At 46.0% G+C, this 25,181-nt stretch overlaps 1 protein-coding gene across 12 annotated transcripts in view; it reads right to left on the bottom strand.

Moving 5' to 3' along the window:
- PPIP5K1 (diphosphoinositol pentakisphosphate kinase 1) overlaps positions 1 to 25,181 on the bottom strand; it is a 44,254-nt gene that overhangs the window by 4,315 nt on the left and 14,758 nt on the right. For 2 of the 12 annotated variants that reach the window (XM_077785982.2, XM_085589111.1), the window contains exons 17-29: positions 24,300 to 24,421; positions 23,334 to 23,516; positions 22,314 to 22,455; positions 21,471 to 21,694; positions 20,443 to 20,570; positions 19,838 to 19,952; positions 18,344 to 18,451; positions 16,939 to 17,055; positions 16,526 to 16,690; positions 15,335 to 15,425; positions 10,198 to 10,320; positions 6,349 to 6,411; positions 3,724 to 3,903 (exon numbers count right to left, since the gene is read on the bottom strand). In XM_077785982.2, coding sequence (XP_077642108.2) covers positions 3,724 to 3,903; positions 6,349 to 6,411; positions 10,198 to 10,320; positions 15,335 to 15,425; positions 16,526 to 16,690; positions 16,939 to 17,055; positions 18,344 to 18,451; positions 19,838 to 19,952; positions 20,443 to 20,570; positions 21,471 to 21,694; positions 22,314 to 22,455; positions 23,334 to 23,516; positions 24,300 to 24,421 — 1,761 coding nt within the window. Of the gene's footprint in view, positions 1 to 3,723; positions 3,904 to 5,142; positions 5,416 to 6,348; positions 6,412 to 10,197; positions 10,321 to 15,334; positions 15,426 to 16,525; positions 16,691 to 16,938; positions 17,056 to 18,343; positions 18,452 to 19,837; positions 19,953 to 20,442; positions 20,571 to 21,470; positions 21,695 to 22,313; positions 22,456 to 23,333; positions 23,517 to 24,299; positions 24,422 to 25,181 lie in introns of those variants that run through there. The other 10 variants (XM_021541831.3, XM_085589116.1, XM_085589119.1 and 7 more) reach the window with 9 other exon arrangements.

Raw genomic sequence — 25,181 nt, 5'->3', positions numbered from 1 at the left:
AAAGTAAGAGAGTTCTTGATGGAATCCGTGGTAGGATGTCTGGCCAGCACACCAACAGGATAAATCTGACCTCTGCAGCTTGGCAGCACCTCAGGAGAAGCCCTGGAGTACCTGTTTGTGTACTGCAGACAGTTGTTCAAGTTACCTCCAGGACAAGCTCTGCTCCAATACCCTCACTTAACCCTCTGCAAGAGGCAAGGAGCATGAGCCATGAAGGTGTTCACTGCAGTAATTAACAGTTGGTGGAGATAAAGAATCCTCTAGACAGTTGATGAGGTTATCTATACCACAAAGGGCCTACAAACATAATTCAAGACAGAAAGGATAACAAATCCTCAGCTAGGATGAAGCAACATAAGACACAGGAAAAAGACCACATTCTTGTGTCTGTTGCTGAGAAGTCCTGAGAGTGGACATGTTGAGCAAGGAAGAATGCACCTTCTTCATTTTCTCAGAGGCCTCCTGGGAGACAGAGCTAAACGAAAAAGGTGAGGGCAAAACTTAAAATGGTCACGGCAGGTAGTTATGGAGCAGCCCAGTTTGAAGCTAATGTCATTTCATAACAGAATCTGGTTTGAGAGGGGCCAAAGTTGGCTCAGATATTGGGGTCTTTAAAGAAAAAAGGAAGTTTAAATATAAGATAGGGCAAGGCAATGTTACAAGATACACTGGGGGCACCAATGGGGATCTGAGTGCTTGAGCTCTCCTCTAGTAAGATGAGGAAATCAAAGGTCCAGCATTAAAAGAAACATTAAACAGTGACACACAGCTGGTGTGAAATCATATACCCATGATTTCACATGGGTATATGTATCCCCAAAGTGCCAGGTCCCTGCTCATGCAACTCTGCACAGCGTTGTGGCACTGCACCACTCTTGAGCAAGCAGAATAAAATGGCCAAAGTTTCCTCTTTCAAGGTGGAGGAATATTGTGTTCAAGGAATCCTTCTCATTTGTTTACGGGACCCCATTTCCCTGCACACCTCCCTAGACCTGCTGTGCTGCTGGGGAAGAGGCCAACAGTGGCTGATGCCACCACAGCACAGCTAAGGCAGCAGCCGCCACTATGGATAACAATCCTCACGTGTCTCCAGTGAAGGCTCCAACCACTGCTGCACCACACACAGCTAGCAAAGAACCTTTGGGAAGGGGCAAGAAGAATAAAAAGTGACAGCAAGCCACAGGAACCATCCTTGACTGACAGTTACCCTGTGCTGACTGTGCAGCTACTGCTGATGTTCCCCTAAACTCTTTCCTGGGGCCTGAAGGGCAGGAATCTGTGATGCAGGCAATGGCACAGGAAACTGGACAGAATTACATCAATTTTGTACCAACATCCAACAGCAGCCCACAGAGGAAGTTCTGTGTGCCAGTGTTCTGCATGCCAGCTCTTCTGGAGTGAAGAAGCACTTGTCCAGTCTCAGCACAAACAAAAGCACTCACCAGGCTCCTCTCTGACATGCATCATCAATCCACTCCTATTTTCCTGGATGAATTCCAACATGCCACATGTATATTGTATATGAAGGGTTACAAGTCTAGACAGCACATGTGACTGTCTAGTCATGTGCCCCAAACATCAGTGACCCACAGAATTGCTACGGACATCGTCTGTCTGTTCCATATTCTCGTCTCCCCTTGAACTCAGTTAAGCTCCCAACATCCCCAGGTACCGTAGTATGGAGCTTGGAAAAAAACCACTTCTGTTCAAAGTATCTCAGCTCACTCCATTAGAAATCTTCTTGCTCCTGGATCTACACAAAATTGTGGATCCCCACCCGTTCCCTCAGACCACTCAGACCACTATTACAAGCATCCTTCCCCGATTTCTAATTTAGCAAATTTCTACCTTTTCCACATTGTCTCAAGTGATGATGGTGAGATCAGAGCCCACTATTTTATATATAAGAGTTTGGGGCTGTTTCATTTTGTAATTTAAATTCATTTACACTGGACATCACCACTACTTTCTTGCTCATCATCACAGGGCCACTCTGTGTCCACAGCTGACCTTTGGCCTCAGTACCAGTGTGACTCATTACCAGTAAGAACTTACTTCACAAATTTCTTTTTCCCAGCTATGACCACACAGGTTCCTAAACATTCCTTCAGGGCTCCACTGTTGATCTTTCCAACTATGGATTCCAACTGCATACTTCTGACTCACTGATTATATCTTCTAATTCATGTTTCCTTTGTGTGGATAGAAGTACAGTGGAAAGCCAAGAGAGGGCAGAAGAATGCAGTTTTCACAAGGAAGAAACCTGGGCTGCCAACCATGTCTGTTCTGAGAAGAGCCTCATCAGGAATCCCAAACACATCAATGAACTGTGGGCTTGCTGTTGGACTGTTGGGAAAGCAGCATGAGCTTGATGGTGGAGATTTGATTTCCAGCTGGGAGGACTGCTGCGCTGGTAGGCAGTCAGGTGAGGAGCACCTAATGCCTGTGTCTGGCTGTGTTGGGGCAGGATGTGCCTCCCAGCAGCCGACTGTGTCCAAAGCACTGAGCTCATTTTCTCTCCCCACCTAAGCTCACAAACATGGCTAAGTCTTGCTCTGAAGCAGTCTACTGTGATCCAGCATCTCTTCCCTTGAAGCCATTCTGCTCCTCTTTAGCATTTGTTGCCAGGAGAACAAGGAATTGTCCTAATTACATGTGAAAAGCAACTGTCTCCAAATCGTGCGCTTGACAGAAAGGGCCATATCAAGGAAAAACAGATGTGTAAGAAAAATTCTCATCTTCCAGGTTCTGAAAATGCTTGGTGCCACTGCTTCACTACATGGAAGGCTGCACTGTCTGTGCCCCTTCCACCTGTGGGTCTGAATAGAAAAGGGGATCCATGCATCACACCACACAGCTCAGCAAGCCACATGCTCCGAGCAGCTCCTATGATGCAGGTAAACCTCAGCAGCCAGCCCCAGCTCGCTGCCTCGTTCAAGGAGCAGCAATCTTTCTGCCTGTGTCAGAAGCACCAAGGCCTCCATGCACCAGACCTCCTCTGTCTGTGACAGAGGCTGAGAAACACCAGAGAAACAGCAGCAAGCTTTAAATTGTAACATCTGGATTCAATGCTGAAGTTGCCTACCTCTTCCCACCAGAGACAGGACACACTGAGAGGCCCTATCAGGCAGGAAAGATGCCATGCAGTGCAGCCACACAGAAGCTCAGCTCTACCCTGTCTTAACTCAGTCTTCTCTAGATACAACACACCCACAAGCACTCATTTCTCCAAAATTTCCACAGCAAGTTCACTCAGCTTGTGACCAGCTGCAGCACCTCCTTAATCTCTTCCTATACTCTCAATACTGACTTTGGTTCCTCCATTACTAAGGGAACACTCTGGCAGCTCACCAAGACCTGCACAGAGCATCCTGCCAGCAGGGCATACCATTGATAGCAGCTCAGCACCTATCCTGAAGGGAGCTTAAGGGTTTACCCTGATTAAAGGAAGGAAGCAACAAACAATTGCCAAAGATGGAAAGAGCAGTTGCAGCCAGTTGGGGAGCAGAGGCTCTGTATGGAAAGACTCCTGCCTAAGGCTCCAAAACTGCTGGTACAACAGCCCACACAGCTTGCTGCTGCAGCAGCCCAGAGACTTTCGAGATTTGGTGAGGGAAACACTTTCCTTTTTCGGAAGCAAAGCATACTTTGCACTCTCAAGCAGACAGTAGTCCCTGCTCAGCTACAAGAGCATGGGACAGAGGCAGCTGCAGCGTGCAGTACCGTAAAGACACTCCAAGTCATCCTGCCCTGAGATCAGCCAGCTCCTGAAGAGGCGCAGGTGGTAGGAGCACTGCTGCAGGTGATGGGCTAGGGTGGCATCCAAGGAGATGGTCCGGCTCGTGGCACAGTCAGAGGAAAAACGGCGTAGCAACTGGGCAACGTGCTGGTGCTCCAACACATCTGGAGGAAAGGGGCCACAGAGAGTGAGAGGAGAGGGGCAGGTATAGCTGGGGACAGAGAAACTGCGGAGATGTGGCGATGGAGCTGCCCAGCACCAGGACCGCTGGGTGAGAAGGACCCACACCACACATTAAGCCAAATCCCTCCCACAGCGAGCAGGTCAGGAAAGCCCTTAAGAGTTATGTCCCCCCAGTGACATTAGGGCAGACCAGACTCCCACCCAGCCCAGGCGTCACCCAGCTGCAGCACAGGGCACTTCCTGAGCAGCAAGGGCTGATCTTTGAAAGGAAAAGTCTGACAAGTGAATAATTTTCAGGACACAGTCCAAGTCAAATGCAGTTCAAGTTTGGCTAGATAAAAAGATCAGGCTCAGGGCCAGACTCGCCCTCCTGCAGCTCAGATGAGAAACCCAACAGTGCCAAGACTGCCAGCAGTGTTTGAGTTCTGCATCCAAGCGCAGCCAGGGACATCGGCACAGGAAAAGAGCAAATGTCCCAGCATCAAATGAGCAGAGGCTGTGCAAGGGACTTCGGGGACAGCAGCGTCTGACTGAGAGCCAAGTGCTGAGAGTGCGGAAGAACAGAGAGAGCCCAGAAGCACTGACTTTCCCAGGCCTATGCAATCTTCTGTGATATCCTTGCATGGCAGACAAGATACCAGCATGCAGGCATGTCTTCTCACTACACACAGCCTCAGGACTCACGTCACCCACCCAAGACTTGTGTGATCAGGGCATAAACCATGTGGCCTGATGCTGTGTTTGACCACTACCCTGATTCACCCATTCCATTTCAGCACACAGAGGCAGCTCTCCAGAAACAAAATCCAGACTCAGAGCTGGGAACACTTTTTGCATTCAGTTTTTTAAGTGGTTCATGGGGTAAACATCCCTCCTGCTCAAAGCAGTGCCAGTCCTAGACCAAATATCCCTGACTTTGAGCTCTCACCTGCTGGACCCCTGTTTTTGTTTTCTTAATTAAGTGCTTTGCCATCAGAAATACTAACCGGGCTTTTGGGAGAAACATGATGCCTGGTTTCACCCTATCGTATTTGGAGCAGGGGCAACTGCTTTGTACCAAGTCTTACAAAGGCTGGAACTTGGTATAACCTTTGCGGGAAAGATAGAACAATACACCCTGCTGACATACACCACGTGAGCTCCAATGCTGTCTGGACACACAGACAAACCAAGCAGTTGGCAACTCTGGGAAAACCAAAACCAAGCAAACACAGAGAATAGGCTCCCTCTAGTTATTTGAAACAGTAGTGACCTGTCCTTTCCCATTTCATCCTTCCCGAAACTTTTGTTTTCGGAACGGTCTTCTGAAGTTCATTCATCTTCCAGATTACACCAAGCAGGATGTCTTCATATTCACAAGCTGCCTTGATCACATCAGGCAGATATAGTCGGTAGTGTTCAGTGATCTCCTTTGGTTCCAACTTGTCTCAGCAGCAGGAGCCATGCAAGAGGAGGGGTGCTGTGAAACCTTTTTAAAAGTATCTGTGCAAGAGCTGGAGAATAAACACTGATTCAAGGCACCTGCTACAACAGAGCAGGTGGCCTATAACCTCACAGACTCACACTTTGGTTATCAGGCAAGTAGCAACATGGAGCAGAGACAGTGAATTAGCAGGAGCTCTGTGAGACATCTGTCACCAAGCCCTTCCAGAGATACAGGCAGGATGGGATGAAGCAGATGATGCTACCCAAGGTAGCACGATGCCCCATCCCTTCCCTCCAAGCCAGCACCATCCATCAACAGCAGACAAGTAAGAGCTCTGGAGAGACACAATTCACAGGGTAATGTCTGCAGAAAAGGTGAGCCTACCTGTGCCAACATCACCATGCTTGGAGGAACCACAGGACCAGCCTAACATAGAGGTTTCACAACAGGAGGCCATAAAGCTACCAGTACTCCTGACATGATACACCAGGTGCACTTCCTTCTTTCTCACCGTATACTAGGCGCTTCCAGGTGACACACGGCTGTCCCAGTGTTATTCTTGTTTTCTTTCTGCAAATCTGCAGTGTAGAAACTGAAGACCTAAGCTGCTTCATGATATGGAAGGGGCATCAGCCCCCAGTCCAGTGGTATTCTCCCCCTGATCCCCATCCTCCCGACAAGGAGCACAACAAAAGGCCTTAATGTCACTGCAGAGTTAAAGGCTGCTTTAGCAGCACACTTACAGAGCCATGGCTTCTGCCTCTTCACCTGGGACAAAAACACCTCAGGGCAGAGCAGAGGCAGCACTGAGCAGTAACAGGGTATGACTGAGCACATTAGTCACAAGGAGACAATGGAGGAAGGTGAAGCATGTTTGGACACCAGATACACAAACACAAAAAAAACCACAAGAAGACTGAGAGAACATGTGCAGAGAAAACTGAATGTGAGCATGGGGTTAGAAGTGTGAGGGAACATCAAATCCAGAAAGCAAACATACCATTAGTCGGATGCTTTGCAAACGACACAGAAAATCGTTTTACGGCTGGCATAGACAAGAGCTCTGAGGAAATAAAAACAGATCATCTCAGTTAACAGCCTGCTTCAAACGATTCCCTGACCTTCATACACTTGATTACACCTTCAGGTTCACCTTTCTGACCCCCACAACAGCTGCTCCACTGGCACTGCTGTGGCACCTGACACTCTGCCTGTGGGTCTGACTGAACCATTCTAAATCTCCCCAGCCCTTGCAGCACCCTGCCAGGGTCTCCCCAACACTGCACACTCAGCCACAACCTCAATCACCGTCAGTCAGCAACTCACACCTTCCCACCACACCAGGCTCAGTCCAGAATGGCAGAATGCAGAATGCAGCCAGGCCATGCTCACAGCCACCACAGCACGTCCCAGCAAGTAGCAGCACCACATGAGGACTGTTCTCAGGATTCGCTTCTGCCCAAGGAAAACAAACACTGTTCTGCAAAGGGGCTAACGAGTTCCAGCAAAGGTACAGGTTAAAACAACCTCTTAATGCAAACTATACAGAGCTATTTATGAATTTAAAGGTAAATCACCTGAGTAGGGAAGAAGGAAAAGACCCATGAAGACAAGCCCCTACAGTTCTCTGCTCAAAACATTTCAATACAGGGGAAGCTTTGGGATACACCTATCAGAGTGGTCCTTGGGCTTCTCCTGGCCATGCCCCAGGCCAGGCCCATACAAATCACGTATCAGAAAGGCTGTGCAAGGACAGATACTGTGCATCTAATGGAGTGCAAACAGATAGGCTTTAAAGGACATGGATTAGGCTCCACATACACACACACACACATACACACACAAAAAAAAAAAAAAAAAAAAAAAAAAAAAAGCTGGAAACTTTGCTTTTTTCCCCACACTAGAAATTCCTCAGCTATCATGAAAAAAAAAATATCCTGGAGGATCAGATCATCTATATGTAGGATTTGGTATAAGACCCCAGCCAATCATACCTTCTGCTGCTATTTGGGATCTTTCAAAAAATAGTAGAAAACCCTTTTATTTCTCTTTTCCTGTTTCATGCATCCATTCTCCCTAGCCCACAGGGTGTGTATGCCTATCCCCCGATGGATGAACCAGTGCATGCTCCATACTCCAAATGTGCTCCTACAGCTACATGGAGTGGCTTGGCCAAAGAATATATCTAAACCAACTCTCACTGGAACTTCCTCCTCTAGTGTACCAGCCCTAAAAATTGTTTTTCTTTCTTTAAACTCAACAAACAGCATGACAATCTTCCCTACACATGCAATCCCTTGGAAGTGTTTAAGCCCTCGAGCTGCAGCTGGTGACCATCTCCAGCCAACCCACACCTCCCCTTGCCCTGAGGGCACATCAGCTGAAATGGCACTGACCCAATTTACTGTATCCCTGGCTTCAGGCAAGCCAATTTGAAATCACAACCATCCATGGACCTCCCCTCAGCTTGACATTCCGAAAACTTTCTGGTGAAGTGTTCTTTAGCCCTCCTCCAGCTCCAAGCGAAAAAAGACTTCAGAAATAAGGGCCCTTGAAACTTCCCTGGAACAAGGCAGGTTAACACTGGTGAAGTGCTATATGCCACACACTGCACCATGAAGCATCACAGCCGTGAAAAACTACCCAAGAGTTCATGCAAAAATGTGCTGTTTTTCAATGTCATTAGTCTAAAGAGTGTGGAACAGGTCGTAAAACAAATGTTCTCCAAGAGTCTGCTGTAGCTGCAGTGCCACTGATTGCAACCATGTGTAGTGATCTTTAGATTAAATTCCATTGTTCAGCATTGCATTAGTGCTCATTTAAGCAGAAACATGACAATCAAGGGCTCATTTCACATTCTAAACTACTTTCCCCAGCTGGTAAATGTCCTGCTTCCTCCTTGTTTTCCCAAGCCCCCAACACCATCCCTCCAAATGCTCTTATTGCAGCAAGGCACTGACAACACAGGGTCTCAGGGCATGCCAAGGAACATGAAAACAGAAGTATGACATCAAGATTTATAGTTCTGAGCTGTGTTAGACACATACTAATCAACTAAGTCTGCATTTTAGGTATTTGAGGGTACAACTGCATCTCGGCACACAGAGACCTTGTCACTGAATTTAGGCTTAGCAGGAGTCCATGGCCTCAAATGCCTGTAGCCTGCTGCAGGCATACTCTGCTAAACAGCCTACAGAGGGAGGCAGCCCAGCGCCAGGACTAAAGAGTTCCAGCAGGTCTGTTCCATGTCTAGCTGTGCACAGAGTAGTCTCTGATGTTTTTCCCTGAGAATCAGTGCTGCCTTGGGCTCCCACTCCTTGCAGAGTCAGGAAAGAACAGCCGCCAGGGCCTTTGCAGGCCTTTTCAGAGGCTCCACTGTGACTCACACCCTGGTCTTGTACCAAACACCATCAGCTTATTCTGCAACCTGTGAGCAGCCAGTACTTGCCACCTGGGGCAGCTGACTGCTATACCGGAGTTGAGAACGCTCCCATCTCGCTCTCCCTGACACCATCATTCACAGCCCACCACGTGGCTGGGAGTGCCCAGAGGAGGTGAGAACCAGCTTGGTTCTCTCTTACACAAGAAAAGCAGCAAAGGCAGCTAGTGTACATAGCGGCACCTACAGAGTTCCAACAGGGCTGAGAATTGTTTTCATCCTGATTTGCTAGGCCATTTTCCTTGCCTCAAAACTGGACAAAAATCCAGATGAACCAACCACCTGTCTTTCCCAAACTACTCCCTTAATCCTCTTCCCTTGAAATCCAGCAATGTTAATGTTCCTCACAATCCCAATAAGAAAGGAACTCAGATTCTTCATTGATTAAAATACCAAAAAGATAAGACATCCAAGACAGACAACCTTACATCCATCCATTCAATGCTGGGAAACCTTAGGTGGATTTCCAACCTTGTCAGAGTATGCTGTGCAGACCCTGCCCATGGAGCTTCTCAAATCAGTGCTTTAACAAATGGTATGTGAATCAGTACTGAAGAGTTTGTGTGAGTGTCCTATCAGGACTACAGTGGACACTTGCACTTGTGCATTACACCCTCCAGATGTCCCAGGACAGCTCAGTCTGTCCCTGTGCTCCAACTTCCTTGCACAAAACAACCCTCTGCTGCTCCCTGCGTATTGCACCAAGTGTTGCTGGCAGGTCAGGGTGCAGTTGCAGCCATAGGCATAGAGCGTTTGTAACCTTGGCCACAATGCCTTCACCAGATTGTCTTGCTGACCTTCCTGGCAGTTTTTGCACAGCGGTACAGAAACCAGACCTTTCAGTCCTTTTGCAGTACTTCATTCAAGCAACTCACTTACCTCAAGCCTTTCAGGCTTATTGCCCTTGCCTCCTGAGAGCTACCTCAGACTCTGCCACGTTCTCAGCCTTGCTCTAGTGCCCATCTTATCCATGCCCAAGCATATCATTCTGTCTTCGGGATGACTGCACCTTCCATGGGGCAAGAATTACTGCCCCAAAAAGAGCTTTGTTGTAGCATCAGCAAAATGATCAAGGTAAGCAAGATGATGTGATCTGCTGGATTTCCCTACCATGACAAACCAATTTAATATCTGGACCAATACATTCCCCTTCACAACAGCAAACATCAGACCAAAATCAGATCCCAGCAATACCACACATCAACCTAAAACTCCTCTCACAATGTCAGCTTCCTTCTGTCCTAGCAAGGATCATGATTTCTTGGGATATAGTAAAATTTATCATTGCAGATGTGGTGAAAACACACATTCAACTGTCACTGTTTTCAGCAGTCCAGGTCTGTGCCGCAGGCATATCTCGAGACACCAGTGTCCACAAAGTACCACCCTGCTGCCAGGGAACACACATACCGTCTTTGTATGTCAGGCTGCTGGCAAACTTTTTGCCATGGCTGCGTGCGTAGTCCTGGAGGTTGGGGGCACTGGAGGAGCCTCCCAGCACAGTGGTGCTAAACAGCCCGGTGCACTGTGACCCTGGAAAGGCAGGGAAGGTGTTAGTAACACATACCCACTGCATGCAACTACAGAAAAGCAGGGTTAGTCAAAGGATGAAGAATGAACTGGCCACTTCACAAGCAATTTCAGGAAAAAAATATGATGCCTGGAAGCACAGGGAGGCCGTGTTCTCCATTCTAAACTCCACAGTGCCAAATGCAGACCAGGTAGCCCAAACCTCAGCACCAGGAAAAGTTCCTAACTCCATCCAGGGGTTTACTTCCATTTGGCTTTCTTGCCCTGACCTAGGAGAAACACCTTCACCCCTTTCAGTCAGCAAAGCTACACACTGATGCCAGAACAGTCAGGATGCCAAACCACTGATGTTCATGTCACAGAGGTTCATTGCTTTGCTCTTCTGCTCTTTCTCTTTGGAAAGCTCCTTTTTGTGTAAGACACTGAGAGGAAAGAACTGTCTGATTTGTGGGTCAGACAGTGTGGATTCATCTCCAGTCAGACAAGTAGAGAAAGTACTGTGACCAGAGGGCATGCTCTCACAAGCTCGTACTCCACAGTCGTGTTTCACTGCTCCAGCACAGGAGCAATTGGCCCATGAACGAGCCTTGCAAAGCGCTAGACGTGTACACAGCATGGAACTTTACCTACCCAGCATCAAGGAACAAGGCATGCAAGGTCGAGGGCAGCCTCATTCCTGAGGCTTTGGCTTTCCTTCTCCAAGGCACAGTGCTCTGAAGAATGACTTGACTTTGTGTGACATTTGGTGAACACCAGGCATTTGTAAGAGGATTCTTTCAACTGACTGAGGAAAGCAATTGCGAGTTGAGACAAAACTCTATTATGGGCGAGACACAGCCACTGTTTGGCTATAAATTCTCTGCAAACAGTCTTGCTGCTGGATTCTGTACTGACTGCTCAAACCAACATTACTCCTACATACAAAGGGCTTCCAGAAACAAGCAGATTGATCTGGTTCCACCTTGTCTGCCACAGTAAAAAGCCTGCAAGATGGAATAGTGCAACTGTTAACTGCTGTGAAAGAGAAACCTGCCTACACTGGAAGCAGCTCTTGATTCTAAAATACAGCATCATAGCATGACTTAGGTTGGAAGGAGACTGAAGCTTTTTTCCCAACACCCTAGGTGGACCAACTCAGATCAGCTTGCTAGGCTTTGTCCAATCAAGTTGTCAATACGTCCAAGAAAGTAAATTTCACAACCTCTCTGGGCCCCTGCTCTAACATCTGGCACATTCATGGTGGGTAAAAATTTTGTTCATCCTAACTAATTGGAACTTCTTGTGCTGCAACTTGTGTTCATTGGTTATTCACCAACCATCACAGGGCCTTGGTGAGTGTCTCTGTCACTTCTGCAATCTCCCATTTAGGTGGTGAAAGAACATTAAGATCTCCAGTCCCCACAGGTCCCAGTCTGAACAAGCGTGGCTCTCAGTTTCTCCTCCAACACCATGTGCTCCAGGCTTCCCACCCATTTCCACTGCCCCCCAGTGGGCTCATAATCCTGACACACACACCCTCCACACCTCAGAGAGCCCAGGACAGGACAGCAGAGCTTCAGGCACTCACGAGAAATGAACAGATGGAAAGAGCCAAACCCCTCAGCTGGACAGCTGTACTCCAGCTGATGTAGCCTAGCATGCTGTCAGCCTTCCCTGGTGTGAGGACACATTGCTGCTTCACATCCACTCATTGCTCCTGGGGACCCCAGTTTCTGCAAAGATCCTTAAGCCAGAGCTTCTTTAGAGAAAACACAGAGATCCTGAGTCTTAAAATGTTCTTGTATAAGCTCAGGCTGAGCTGAGGACATCTGCTCCTGGGGTGACCAAAAGGGTCCTTGTAGCACTGAACTGCAGCTGCTTCCCCACTGTGACACTGCTGGTGGCTTTCCATAGCACAGAATAGCACATACATGCCCTTGGACATAAAGGAACTCTTGCCTGCAAGGTCACTGATACACAAACCTTAGAAAATTTCCTCCTAATGAGTTAAATTGATGCAAATTGCTGACTCAGCATGAACTGGAATCTGTTGGAATGAAAATGAAATTTTGTCACACATCAGACAGGATGATGCTCCTAATAACTCTTCCATGGTTTAAAAGCAAACCACAAAAAAAACCCACCCAACAGATTAATTTACTGGCAGATAAAAATAGAACATAAGCTTTTTAGTAGTGTGTATCTTGAGCAACCTTGTGCTGTTAATCATTAAACTAAGGATACCCCAGCATTTCTGCTCTCCTGCTGCAGACAGAGGCATTAAGCCAGAAGAGAATTTACAAAGATGACTTTATGGACAACATCAATTGTCTACAGTGAACTCCGGACAAACCACTGTACCCAAAATAACTACACACACACACACACACACACACACACACACACACACACACCCTAAACAACACAATGACCATTTGGATTTAAATGTAGCACCACTTGCTAGAAATTACTGTACATGCTAAATATTTACTGTACATTTAATTGTCATATGTTCATTCAGTATGTCAAATGTTTAAAAATAGTCATTCTTGGTTTCCCTCTGGGAATCCCAGCACAAGGCTTCATGCCACTGGCAGTGCACCACCTCTACTGCTCAAACAGCCAGCAGTGATTTTACTCCATTTTTAAGGATTCTTGTAAGCAAAGAAAGGTACTGAAACATCCCTAGGCTTTTCAAGCTAAAAGCACACTCACTATGGCAAACAATCCACAGCAATGCACATGATGCTGCCCAGAAAAACCTGTCACACTCCAAAGCACAGACAAAGCAATTGCAGTCATCTATTTTCAAATGAGGAATTACATTTTCTAAATTACAGTAGAGGCACCATTCTGGAAGATATGGCAGCAGGGCAGAGCTATTGCAGGAGCTCTCTCATGCTCCCTGTTCCTGCATGCCTACACATATGAGGTTATACCAGGAAAGATATTCCATTTTCCAGAGATAATGACAGCCAGGTGCTGACTGGAAGGTCAGGGAAGGTGACCAAGGTCAGGCAACAGGAGGTGTGCTCAGCTTCAGAAAATTCAGAAACAACAGGTAATGCCTCAATGAACACCCCCCCACCACCACCAGCTGCTGAGACAAATATTAAAGCCAAAGTTCAAGCTTCTAGAGTTCTGTACAATCTCTTAGAGAGAGAATACATTTCAAATCTTAAAGGGGCAAGAAATTAGATTTCTAAAAAACAAGCAGGAAAGGAATCAGGAAAATTCCTTGAGGAGCTTGACTTGGACAGGTAAAGGGACATAGCTCTTCATAGCAGGCCTCAGGTGAAAAAAAAAACTCACAGAAACACAGATATCCTAATCACCAACTGTTGTGCAAGCTGGTGTGATACAACAGGTCTTTCCTGCTCAATCCTTCTGTACCTGCAAGACTCTACAGAGGAGAACCATGGGCTAGAGATCTATGTCACAGATCAGATCTATCAGTTTCTACTCAAGGTTTTGTCCCTGCAGAGCTTCACAGGTGGAAGAGCAACCAGCACAAGCTTCCCAGCAAGGCACATGAAGCAAGATTCTGAAATTAAACCTGCTAGGATCATATTTCAGATTTTGTTGTGAAGGAGAAGTAGTACTGTACAAAGGTGCAGAAAAACAGTCGTCTTCTCTACTGCCAAAACAGACATTCCTCAAAAACCTGGAAAAGGCTGCAGTCCAAGGGCTTAATATCTGCTTTCCAGAACACAAGCCTTCTGGTAGTCGTGCATTCAAACAGTAAAACCAGTTTGCAGTGCCATTTGATGTACTTAGTAATTCTCCAGGCAGATACACCTCCTTGATTATGTGCCATTTCAGAAATTCCCACATTCATCCATATGGACTCACAAAATAGCCACAGGTTTCTTCAAGCCTAAGCACAGCAGTTTGTCACAGCTCACTGAATCTTGCAGTGGCACTGGGAAAGGCAGAGAAAAGTGAAATAACACATTCAAAAATTACCATGGCCAAGGCTACTGTCCCTTTATGAAAATAATACACATCAGCCATTCCTATTTAGATTTTTCCAGCTGGCTGGACGCATAGCTGGTAAACTCCAGGGATACTTTCTAACCACTGAGAAGAAAATTCTCTTTCCTTGGTAAGAATTAGATTCCAAAGAACTGCTCATTCAAAAGTGGAAAAGAAATGAGCAGGCCTTTCAGAAGTCTCTTGGCTGCAGGTTGTCCATGTAACAGAGTGATGAGTCAGAACTGCTGCAAGTCTGCAGCCATGCTACAATGCTAAGATAGTTTTAAAGAAAAAGAAAGTGGGCATGACTTGGGCATTATCACCTCCTCTCTTCAAGACACAGGTTGCACAGCCATCTCTGAACCTCATGACAGCAAAGACAGCTTTTCCAGTTTCAAAATAGATCTTGCTTTAGCAGAAATATTTCAGGAAGAATTTCAACTGTTCAGACATAGTTTAGGTTAGAATGACATGGAATGAAACAATCAAGGACAGAGAATGCCAAATGCCCTGTCTCTTCTCTTCCACTGGCTACCACAAGAAGAATGGCTGACCAAGGACTTCAGCTCAATTAGAGAGCTATCAAACATTCTGTATGTGACACATTCGTTCCATACAACAAATCTTTATGAAGCAAAAATAGAAATGGAATTGTCTCACACAAAGAATATCTTTACATATAAATCAATGTTTTCCAGAACAGAAAGCACACTACTTCTCACATAAAATCAACTCTACCTACTAAGTTGAGAAATGTATCAAATGAGAGCAACAGAGAAGCAGAGGCAAGCCTGCAGGTAGGCAGTTTGCCCTGCTGCTCCCATACTGAAAATGACGGAAAGTCCATCTTCTGCTGCTAGCAGCTGAAGGAAAAGTTTGTACACAAAAGGTACCAACTAAGACAGTCTCTACAGTGATCTCAACAGTAACATTGAGAGACGGCATGAAACACACAGAGGCATACAAGGAACTCAAGCCAGATGTGTATGTGGAGACACAGACTAATGCCCATGGAAATAGAGAGCTACAAGTGAGTAGGCTGGTTACAGGTCAGGTACAGTACCTAATCCACTTTGCTTCATCTCAGAAGACTGCCTGGAGTAAGTGCTGAAGAGGCGATAACCTCCTGATTTTGAAGAAGATTCAGACAGCACCTGCAAAGACACAGTGTAATTAATCAGAACCATGCTCCAAGTTACCCACTGCTATCAAAAGCCTTTAAACATCAATTGAAGGTAAAGAAACATATCTCTTCCTTAAAATCACCATTTTCAAGAACCAAAGGTAGTCAAATGCTAGGATTGTGACAGTGAATGCTCAATTTTTATTTCAAGATTTTGTTGGATTGTGGAACAGTGGAAATTTGTAAAGTATGATGGGATTCATGTAGTGAGAATCTTTTCTCCCAAGACTCTTGCTGAGATCCCTGGGACACAGACTTCCTTCTTTAGCAGCAGGAAATTATATCCACTTTAACTTAGTATGTGCCTATCACAAAGAACTTCTGAGTGCTGCACACAGAGGTGACATTGTGAAAAACATACAGTGATGGAAGACAGCAAACAAATACCTCAAACATTAACTCTGCTGTTTTCTGGTTCAGAAAACTGATGGCAAAAATGCCTGTGAAATCCCTCTGAAAGAAGGGACAATTCTAGAGTACTCTGAAGGTAACAGTCACCTGCTGACTGTGACACTGGCCTTGTGACACAGAACAGCCCAGAAGGAGAGAGGTTAAAGGAGTAAAATTACCTTTACTTCACCAGATCAGTGAATGGGACATTTCTAAGCCCTGATGACTCAAACATCCTGAATGAATCCACCAGTAAGCAGGGACCCCTGATCAGCATGAGATCTTATATGGGATGGAGGAAGGAGAAACATGGAGCTGCCTTTGTGAAAGGCAAAGACTGAAGCCTAACAGAAGGCAAGATGTCATCATAGCTAGGTGGCAAGGTTGCATGTAATCTCATACTGGCTACACCAGTGTCACTATTGAGCACATAATCCAAATAATGCTTGTGTTTCTCAAGCATTTCCGTACTTTCTTTACTTGCTCTTCCTCATGTGTTCCTGTCCTTCCTCAATGAGGAAGAGTTTCAGAGGTCACCCTTCCACAACATTCCTCTTTACCTTCTGCAGATCCTTTCCCAGAATCAACTCAGACTCTGATGTGTTAAAAGAAATGCCAGGAAAATAAAACCAAGCAAAAGTTCTTTGCAAGAACAAGGAAGGGCACCAACAGCACGGTTACCTCCATGGATCCTGTCTTGCGGCTCCTGACCAGAGGCGACCTTCGCTGGATGCTGACCGGCTCCGAGGGCTGCGGGGACTTCTGCCGAGCACGGTCTGGCTCATCGCTGCCCTTCTCATTGGAGAGGTCCTCTAGGCTGCCTTGGTCTGCCTTCTTGTCCTCGTTCTGCCGTAAGGAAACACTCCACTCATGTCTACAGGCACGTGGCCTTTGCCCATGCTGCCCCACACCAGCTCCAGGCTTGGATCTCCTGCTCTGCCAAGCTCAGGAGGCACTCACACTCCCAAATGGGACACAGACACAATGTGCCAGCTCCCTTCCAGCAAGGAAGCTTCTGCAGCAGGGCCATACAGAGCAGGACAGTGCCCAAGTGTCCCCCGGGGCTGGCAGCTCCTGCCCAGGTGTCCGCTTACCTCTGCTGAGGCCGGCCGAAAGCCAAACCCCGTGGGTATATTCCTGTCCTCCTCACAGCCTTTGACGCCAGGGCTGAAATGCAGCTCCACATGGAAACGCTCCTCTGAAGAGGGGTCCTGTGAACACATGTCAAATAGGTAAATACATAGGTAAAGAAACAAACCCAATTAATCCTACCATCAGTCCAGGCCAAGGTCCCATCCCGCTGTGCTGGCCAGCACACATCCAAGCCTGTCCTTTGGACAAAAAGCAAGGGCAACAAGCATGAACAGAATGGCTCCAGGTTTGTCGCATCCAAAAGGACAGCCCTGATCAGCACCCAGCTGAGGCATTCTGACTGTTGCTATTTTGGGACAACAGCCACAGAAGAGTGTAACAGAATCAGGCTCTATATATATATATATATATATATATATATATATATATATATATATATATACATATACATATATATATATATATATATACCAACACACCCCTAAACCTCAGCTCCTTCTGACCAACTCCTGCTGCAAACCCAGCATATGCCAGGACAGGGAGAGGCTGGGTCCCCACTGGACCTTCAGTTAGGCTGTTCCAAGATTTAAGCAACTGTCTCTAATAATAATTTTTCATTAACACTTTTTTAAGGAAGCCAGAGCTTTTACAGTGTCTGGCACTAATGATATCTTGACTGACTGACACATCCACACCACTCGTGAAAGTTCTAGTCACATGTTTTTTGACAAGCATCACTTCTAACATTAGAAACTCTCACCAGCTCTGTGAATACAAGGCTCCAACTTTGTAATGTGTGGGGTAAGGGGCTGCTCCCCTCACCACTACAACCTCCTGCAGCATAGACTCAATTCACAAGGTCTGATAATCAGGACATGCAGTTTGGTGGCAAATCTACTTACAGCCAGCACCCTTAGCTTCTACATTCTAGCTGTTTATTAAATTATTCTCTTTGCTTCCTGAAGATACCAGTTTACACTTCCCTAGCTATATCAGCATGCTTTCATAATAGAAAATAGTTTATGGATGTGGAATTTCTGGATATTTTCTAGATATATTTCAAAAATACAAATCAAATATCACTCAATTTTATTTAATTTTTCCTACTGCTCACTTGCAATTAATACTTAAAAACAGCAAATAACTTTGCACAAGGAAATCCTTCAAAATAGTCAGTATTAATTACTTAAGTTGGCCATTACTGCTTATTCTGCTTACATGTAACAAGAAATTAACTGGGTCACTGCTCCCACATAAACTAAAAACTAGCAGTTGTGTTAATGATCCATCTGTCTTTGACCACAAGCAGCAAGAGCTCAAGTTACAGACTTCCAACTGAACTCATCTCTGAGGACTGGGTCTTGCAACAGGACAGGAAGCATTGTATCCTACTGCTCTATCCCTCACCTTGTTGTTGTCCTCGTAGAGCATGATAACAATCTGGGTCATGTAGTTCAGCTCTGAGATAGCACTTAAATAGTCCATGGCTCTCTTCCACTGCTGGTCTTTGTTTTCCTGATATATACACACAAACAGTTGCACAGGGTAAGCAACAGCAGACACCTTGCAGCATTCAGTGAAATGGGACCGAGTGAGTTTCTCTCTCCACAAGGTAACACTGTCAGGACAAATTGCTTAACTTGCAGGAAGAAATGACCTTGCAATGTGGTGGGGTGTTTGCAGTGAGGAGCATCTGCACAGAGGGATGCTACAGCTGCCCAAGCCACCCATGTGCAGATATGAGTTGCAAGCTGCTGTGCCATGCTGACTGGAGACAAGCAGAGCACACAGAAGGTTCCCAAACACAGCCATTCTCAAACTACAGAAACAAGCACAAGGGATGAACCTGTGCTAAGTAAGGGACCAAGTGAAATGCTGTTACCTGACACTGAATGAAAAATGTGCAGACACGCTGAACCCCTGGGCTCTGCACAGCAGGGCAGCCCACCCTTCACTGCCTCCCAGCACTGCCAGGGAATGGTCACACCTGAAGTGCCACCCATGATGCTGTGGAGCCAATCACCACTTTGATGGACATGAACTGAACCCTCCATTACAAAGAACCCAGATGCAGCCAAATATCCCTGTTTTGGCAACACAGCATCCTTGGGCATTTGAGTCACGGAATAAGGGAGCATCTTGTTCAGTGAGTGATTTAGAGGTACTTTTCTGATCACTGTCTACAGATATACTGAACTGCCACAGAAATCATGCCTGTTAAGCAAACCCAAACACTCAAGGCATTTCAGACCACGCTTAAAAATGGGAAGGTAAATCAGAGATCCTCTTTAAAGCAGAGCTTTCCTCAGGGTCTGCATACCAATTAATTCAGGAAGCAGGTGAAGAGAGAGCAAGCAAAGGGTGAGCTGGACAATTCTTACTCCCTAAAAATGTGTCATCTGCCTCTCTGGTAGAGAACACATCCTGTGAAATTGCAACCTCAAGTCATTTCCTCTGTAAGAAAACCAATTTTATTGATTTAGAATTGATATAAAGACTATAAATACAGGACCAAGCTCTTAAAATAAGGGGTTGAAGGAAGAAGAAAGAAAGAAAAAAGTAAATAAGCAGGAAGTACTCATCCCCACTGCCTCATGCTGCTCTTCTCCTAGACAAGTAAGTGGTCTGCTCACCTGAAACCAGCAGAACAGATCTTGGAGAAAACATGTCTCTGTGCAAGCAAGGGAGGCACTAAGAAACAATCCTCCTACATGCCACAAAGGCAGGAAGCTGCAGCATGCAAACACAGCAGAGATGGAACTGGCCAGATGCCACTGATGCACAGCGTTTGTGGCAGAGCTGGCTTAAGGGGTAACCTACAAACATACACTGTCCATCCTGGAAAAGGCTACAGGAAAAAAGTAGGGAGGCTTACTCTGTGAGCATTGCTGGGACACTTACATCCAGTAGCCCCCCATAGCGGAAGATACTGAGCAGGGAGTGCACATGGCTCTCACTGGTGAAGTACAGCCGTGTTCGAACATGGCGACCTGGTGACAGAACTCCTCTTGAGTACCTAAACCAAAATCAGCCCACAGTTACTCATCTGCCAATGAACTGCCATCTATCACACATTAGCATTTCTGTACACTTAATGGAATGACATGACCCCACACTGAGAAACGTCAAAGGCAGCAGGACAGAACAAACAACGAGAGCAGCGGGCACAGGAGCAACAGATTTTGTGGAATTCTAATGGAGACATATAGTAGGTGGCTCATCACTCTATACTGGTCCCCTGTGCAGGGAAATGCCTGGATGAGGCATCACCATCCAGCTACAATGGGTACAAGACTTTGTGGCCCTGTGCTTCTGGTCAGCAGTCTCAATGTGCTTTCTCCATCTGCCTTCTAGCTCTGGGAGCACCAACATGCCTTCCTCCTGGAGGGTCTTTCAGTGTATGCTCAGTACCTCCTTCCGCAACAGTACACTCTTTTGCAATGGGAACCATCCCCTGCTCCGTAGCTGCCCTCTCCACTGCCAGCAGCATGCAGCACAAGCCTTACAATGGATGTAGTTTGTTGACAGACTCATCTTCATGAGTTCTCTGTAGGTCCAGCTGGATCTTTTTAATGAGAGGAAGACAAAAGCCAATAGCAATCTCCAGTTTCTCCTCCTTATTAATCCCATATTCCTGCAGGAACAAAACAACAGATACCCTGAGCCCTGGTTCTTTGACACATCCTCACATAAAAGGCCACTTCAGCAACCCACTCTGCAACATCACTGGTTAAGCAAGGACAGGAAGAGAAATGTCACTCAACACTTTTCACTTTTTTTTTTCCCACGTATTGCAGGGGGTAACAGAGGACTGAGACATTTCCAAGAACCCAAATTATGTCTGGACATGACTACCAGTATCATTCAACAACTGAGAGCTGGAAGGACCATGAACAAATCTCAGATCTCATGACATGCAAACTTACACCCTGAGCTAGCATGAGCATTAAAACAACAGCTGCTATTGACAAAGATAAAAACTGCAGTGCTATGCTGAAAACAGCCAGACTGCACATCACCAGCAACACTGAAAAAGTTTAGACGTCTCACTTCTGCTCTACAGGGGCAGCTGGACCTTGCTGGTAGAAACTCATCCCATATAAATTAAACTTTGCTAGAAGCATCTCAACTTTAGAAACTGAACAAGTCCTAGTTTGACAATAATAACAAACTTGTCAGAACTTTAACACAGAAGTCTCCCTTCACTTCCACAACCCTACGTGTCGAGAGGATGGAATGTTGCTGTAGCACACACACACACACAGCTGTGCTGTGATGTACTACAACAAACACGGAGAAGCTACTGCATCAGCTGCTCATTACTCTGACCCTTCCAGAATCCTCAACCAGAAGCCCAGCCCTACCACATTTAAAATCATAAATGGTTTTGGCCTTATACAAACACTGAGACAGATCTGAGAAACACCCTACTGTGATAGGCTGCCTTAGCAGTTAATGTGCAAGAGAATCGAGACAAAACACAAAGGCAAAGGGTCAGAAATTGGCACCACAGGCATCATCATACAGGCCATACCTGGGGTATGATCACATCTGCCAGGGCTTTGGAGAGCTTGAAGAGTTCAGTTGTGCCTTCCAGTTTCAGTGTACAGTTGTGCTGCACATCATACTTGATGCAGTCATATATATCAGGGATCTTGCTGATGTCATAGCGCCCATTCTTCATGCGGAAATCTCGCTCCAGCTTACTCCAGCGTTGCAACATCAGCTCCAAAGTCTCACTGTGGTACAGCTGAAGGTCTAAAGAGCAGAGAACACCAAACAACATTCCCATCCTAGAACCATAGAATCACAGAACCGTGGTTATTGCTGCAGAGATTTCAAATTACAGCTGTGATTGACTTCTCCCAGCATGAAAGGGCTCCAATTCTTGTGTCACCCACAGAAATCCTAGTCTGGAAAAGCCACTGGAACTGTTGCAGGAGTTTTAACCTGCAGCAACAGGCTACTTCTGAAATGCTTGAGAAAAGTGAAACCGTTTGCCTAGTTACTCAGGTCTGCCATAGATCCCTTCTGCACTATTGCTGGGAAAGTTGAGATGAGCAAATTGTGACTGAAAAACTTTCTGTTTCCAGTCTCCAGAAAAGGCCTGAAAAAACACAGGCATAGCCCTCCAGGCTATACTGCTGCTGTTTATATTTACTTGAAACCAAGATGCACATACCATTTTCTTTACATTACAGCTCTCAATTAACAGTAATTGAAAGTGGAGACTTCCACATCAATAGCACGACAGAATTACAATGTAATTTACTATTTCTTTGCTACAGACAAACATAAGCCCTAGTGGTGTTTGGGAGCTCTGAAGATGTACCAATAAAATAATCTCTTCCAGACCCTTTCCAGTTCTGTTGCTCACCTGCAGATTTTGGGTCTTCCAGACGTTTTCGTATCTGGGAGGTGAGATTCTCAATCAGGGTGAACACCTGGTTACAGACCTCAACTGGGTTCTGGATAAATGCCATGGAGTTGAGCAGAGAAGCACTGCCTGTAGGTGCTAGCTGAAAGAAGATTCCAGAAGACATTAGTTAGTCTTCACAGAATGGGAATGCAAAATGTCTGTCTTTTGCAGCCATACTGCCTTCTGACTTGGGTCAAAAGCTGGCCTTCCAGCTGAACACAATAGGCTGGCCTATTTCCAGGAGTAGTCAGGCATGTCTTAAAATCTTCCTCAGGATCAAACTCAGAGGGAGCAAACAACTGCTCCCATCAGACTGGACATCCCTCCACCTAAAATATCCACTCTTGTCTCATTTTGCTTCTGTGCTTGAGCAAAAGGGCTTCATTTTAAGTAGTTCTCTGAAATGTTAAGTATGTTCCTTAAAGGATTCCAGTCCAGTAATCACATTTCAGAGCCTGGGAAAAACAGTATTTTGGGGACCTGCTGGAGAAGCAGCAATAGTGCTTTCACTGGTTGCTGTGCTGGATGCAGTTCATGCTCTCTACTCTGCAGCTATCAGAACCTGACAGGACATACAACAATATGTAACCAAAAGGTCTGTTCATATGTGCATAGAGCACGGATCTAGAATCCAGTGAGGCACACTCCCTGCCCACAGTAGCTGGGATTGTTCTAAGCAGCATGCAGGAGCTCTTTTAGCATACTCACAAGAACAAAGTTAACTGGGAATTCTGAAGGAAGAGAAAGGCACCAAGATCTGTCTTAAGGGGACAGCAGAGAAACACTGAGGACTGTCACTCAAAGAAGGGCAAGGACTATTAACCTGCACACATCCATACATATCCTGTCATTTTGAACAGAACTGATCTCAAACTAACCAAACCACTGATCACATAACACACTCTTCACACAAACCACTGGAGCAATGCTATTCTCCTTTCAGATACAGCGAGCAATGAAGCTACACTGGTGCTTTACCTTTTCATAATCCTCTTCACAGAACTCAGCATCCTTCTGCATGATTTCATGCAGTCGCGCCTTTACTCTGTGCTGACAGCTGCTGAGGGAATCACTGTCACTGTCCAGCAGACCATTCATGTTGGCACTTTTCACCATCTGCACCAGGATGGGGGTCAGCTCTCCTTCCAGGGCCAGCAGACCCTAAAGCCACACCACACACGACAAGATTTCAAGTCTGTGCAACCCAAGCAACAAAAACTCTGGTAGTTTCATACCCAGAACTCAGGCAACTTAAGTGAAATCTCAACTGTCCTTGAAGGGCAGTTTTACAGCAACATCCCCTCCAGTCAGAGATTACTCTGGCATGGTTCTAGAGCTATTCAAGCAAAGGACAGCTCTGCCTGCAGCAGCCCCAGATTTGTCCAGGCGACTGTTGAGCAGGCTCAACTATCAAGAGGCTCAGTTTGCTTGAAAATGTTGATACAGTGCTGCTCCAAAGAGCAGCTAAGGCCACCACAGGATTCCCCTTGGCTTCAGCAGCAAATGAACCTGTCTTCTCCTCAGTCTCCATCCCATACTGCACCAAAGACATTTCACTCCCCTTTTAAATTCAGCAGGCAAGGAATAAGCCATCTGGCTAGACAGCCACCCCAGAAGCATTAATTCTATAGGCAATTGCTACTCAGCAGCAGATATGGTGTGCTCTAAGATCAAGCACCAGCAATAATCCATACATAACTCCATCTTGACTGGGAGTCCTGTCTTGGACAGGACATTAGAGGTGACAGGTATGTGTAGATAACAACAGATGTTCAATACTGCCCCATACACCTGCTATTAGCACAGTGTACCCCAGTCCATCCAACAGAGAGGGGGGAGATCCTAAGAAAACTCCTTCCTCATCACCAGAGTTTTTCCTTTAGAACCAGCACATTTTAAGAGTAATGAAGAAGAACAAATGGATGCCCAAAAGAGAAAAAAGACCTTTGCAAAAGCTGCTGCTGTCATCTGAACTCTCCCCTCGTCCGAGGCATAGATCTTGAGATCATGGCGGTAAGTGCTGTGCAGTCTGAGCAAGCCACAGCCAGGGAAACCAGCATAATCACCTGGAACCAAGGACAACTCAAAATTCATATTCTCACACCTGCAAAATTATCACTTGAATACACTGATTTAGACAAACAAACTTTATTGTAGTAACAAAGTTATGCAGAGAATTAGTCACTTGCATAGGCAGCACTTATGCTGCTCCAAAACAGACAGTTCTAGCTATAAACAAGGACTAGAACTGTAACAAAATCTTTGCTTAAATTGGGAAGTTAATTTTGAGTAAAAAAATGAGCATTCAGCAGTCAAGTCTGATGCTGCCCAAATTCTGCTGCAAACTCTACTGAACACCCTGTAGTAGTTCTGCTAGCCTAAATACCCTGGTACAGAATGAAGATGCAAAAAAAAAAAAAAATCACTTCCTTCTGCTTGTTTTCTGCATGAGAGCAGGTCCTGCAGCCCTCAGAGCTGCAGGGAGGGCGGTTCAGCAGGGAAGTTTCCAAAGCAGATCCTGTACAGCTACAATTAGCTCATGGCACAAATTGCCAGTTTATTTCTCATGTCTGAGTCAACCTCAAGAGTCAGATCAGTAATGGAGGAAAGTAACTCATGAAGCTCTCGAGTCTTACCTCCAAAGACAGTGCAGTGGTTATGGTTTGCTGCTACCTGGAATCCCAGGGCAATTCTGCACAGTACCCAGTTACATTGCATGACAAGACAGGAACACTACTCCCAGCTCAGAGCTCACAACTCAGACAGGCTTACCACCCTGACAGACAGGCACCAGCCAGAAGTCAGATGTATGTCTTGGAAAAGCTG

Source organism: Lonchura striata, chromosome 10 (assembly GCF_050655825.1).
Source record: "Lonchura striata isolate lonStrDom1 chromosome 10, ASM5065582v1, whole genome shotgun sequence".
Taxonomy (NCBI): Eukaryota; Metazoa; Chordata; class Aves; order Passeriformes; family Estrildidae; genus Lonchura; species Lonchura striata.
This window is presented reverse-complemented; position numbering and strand designations above follow the sequence as displayed.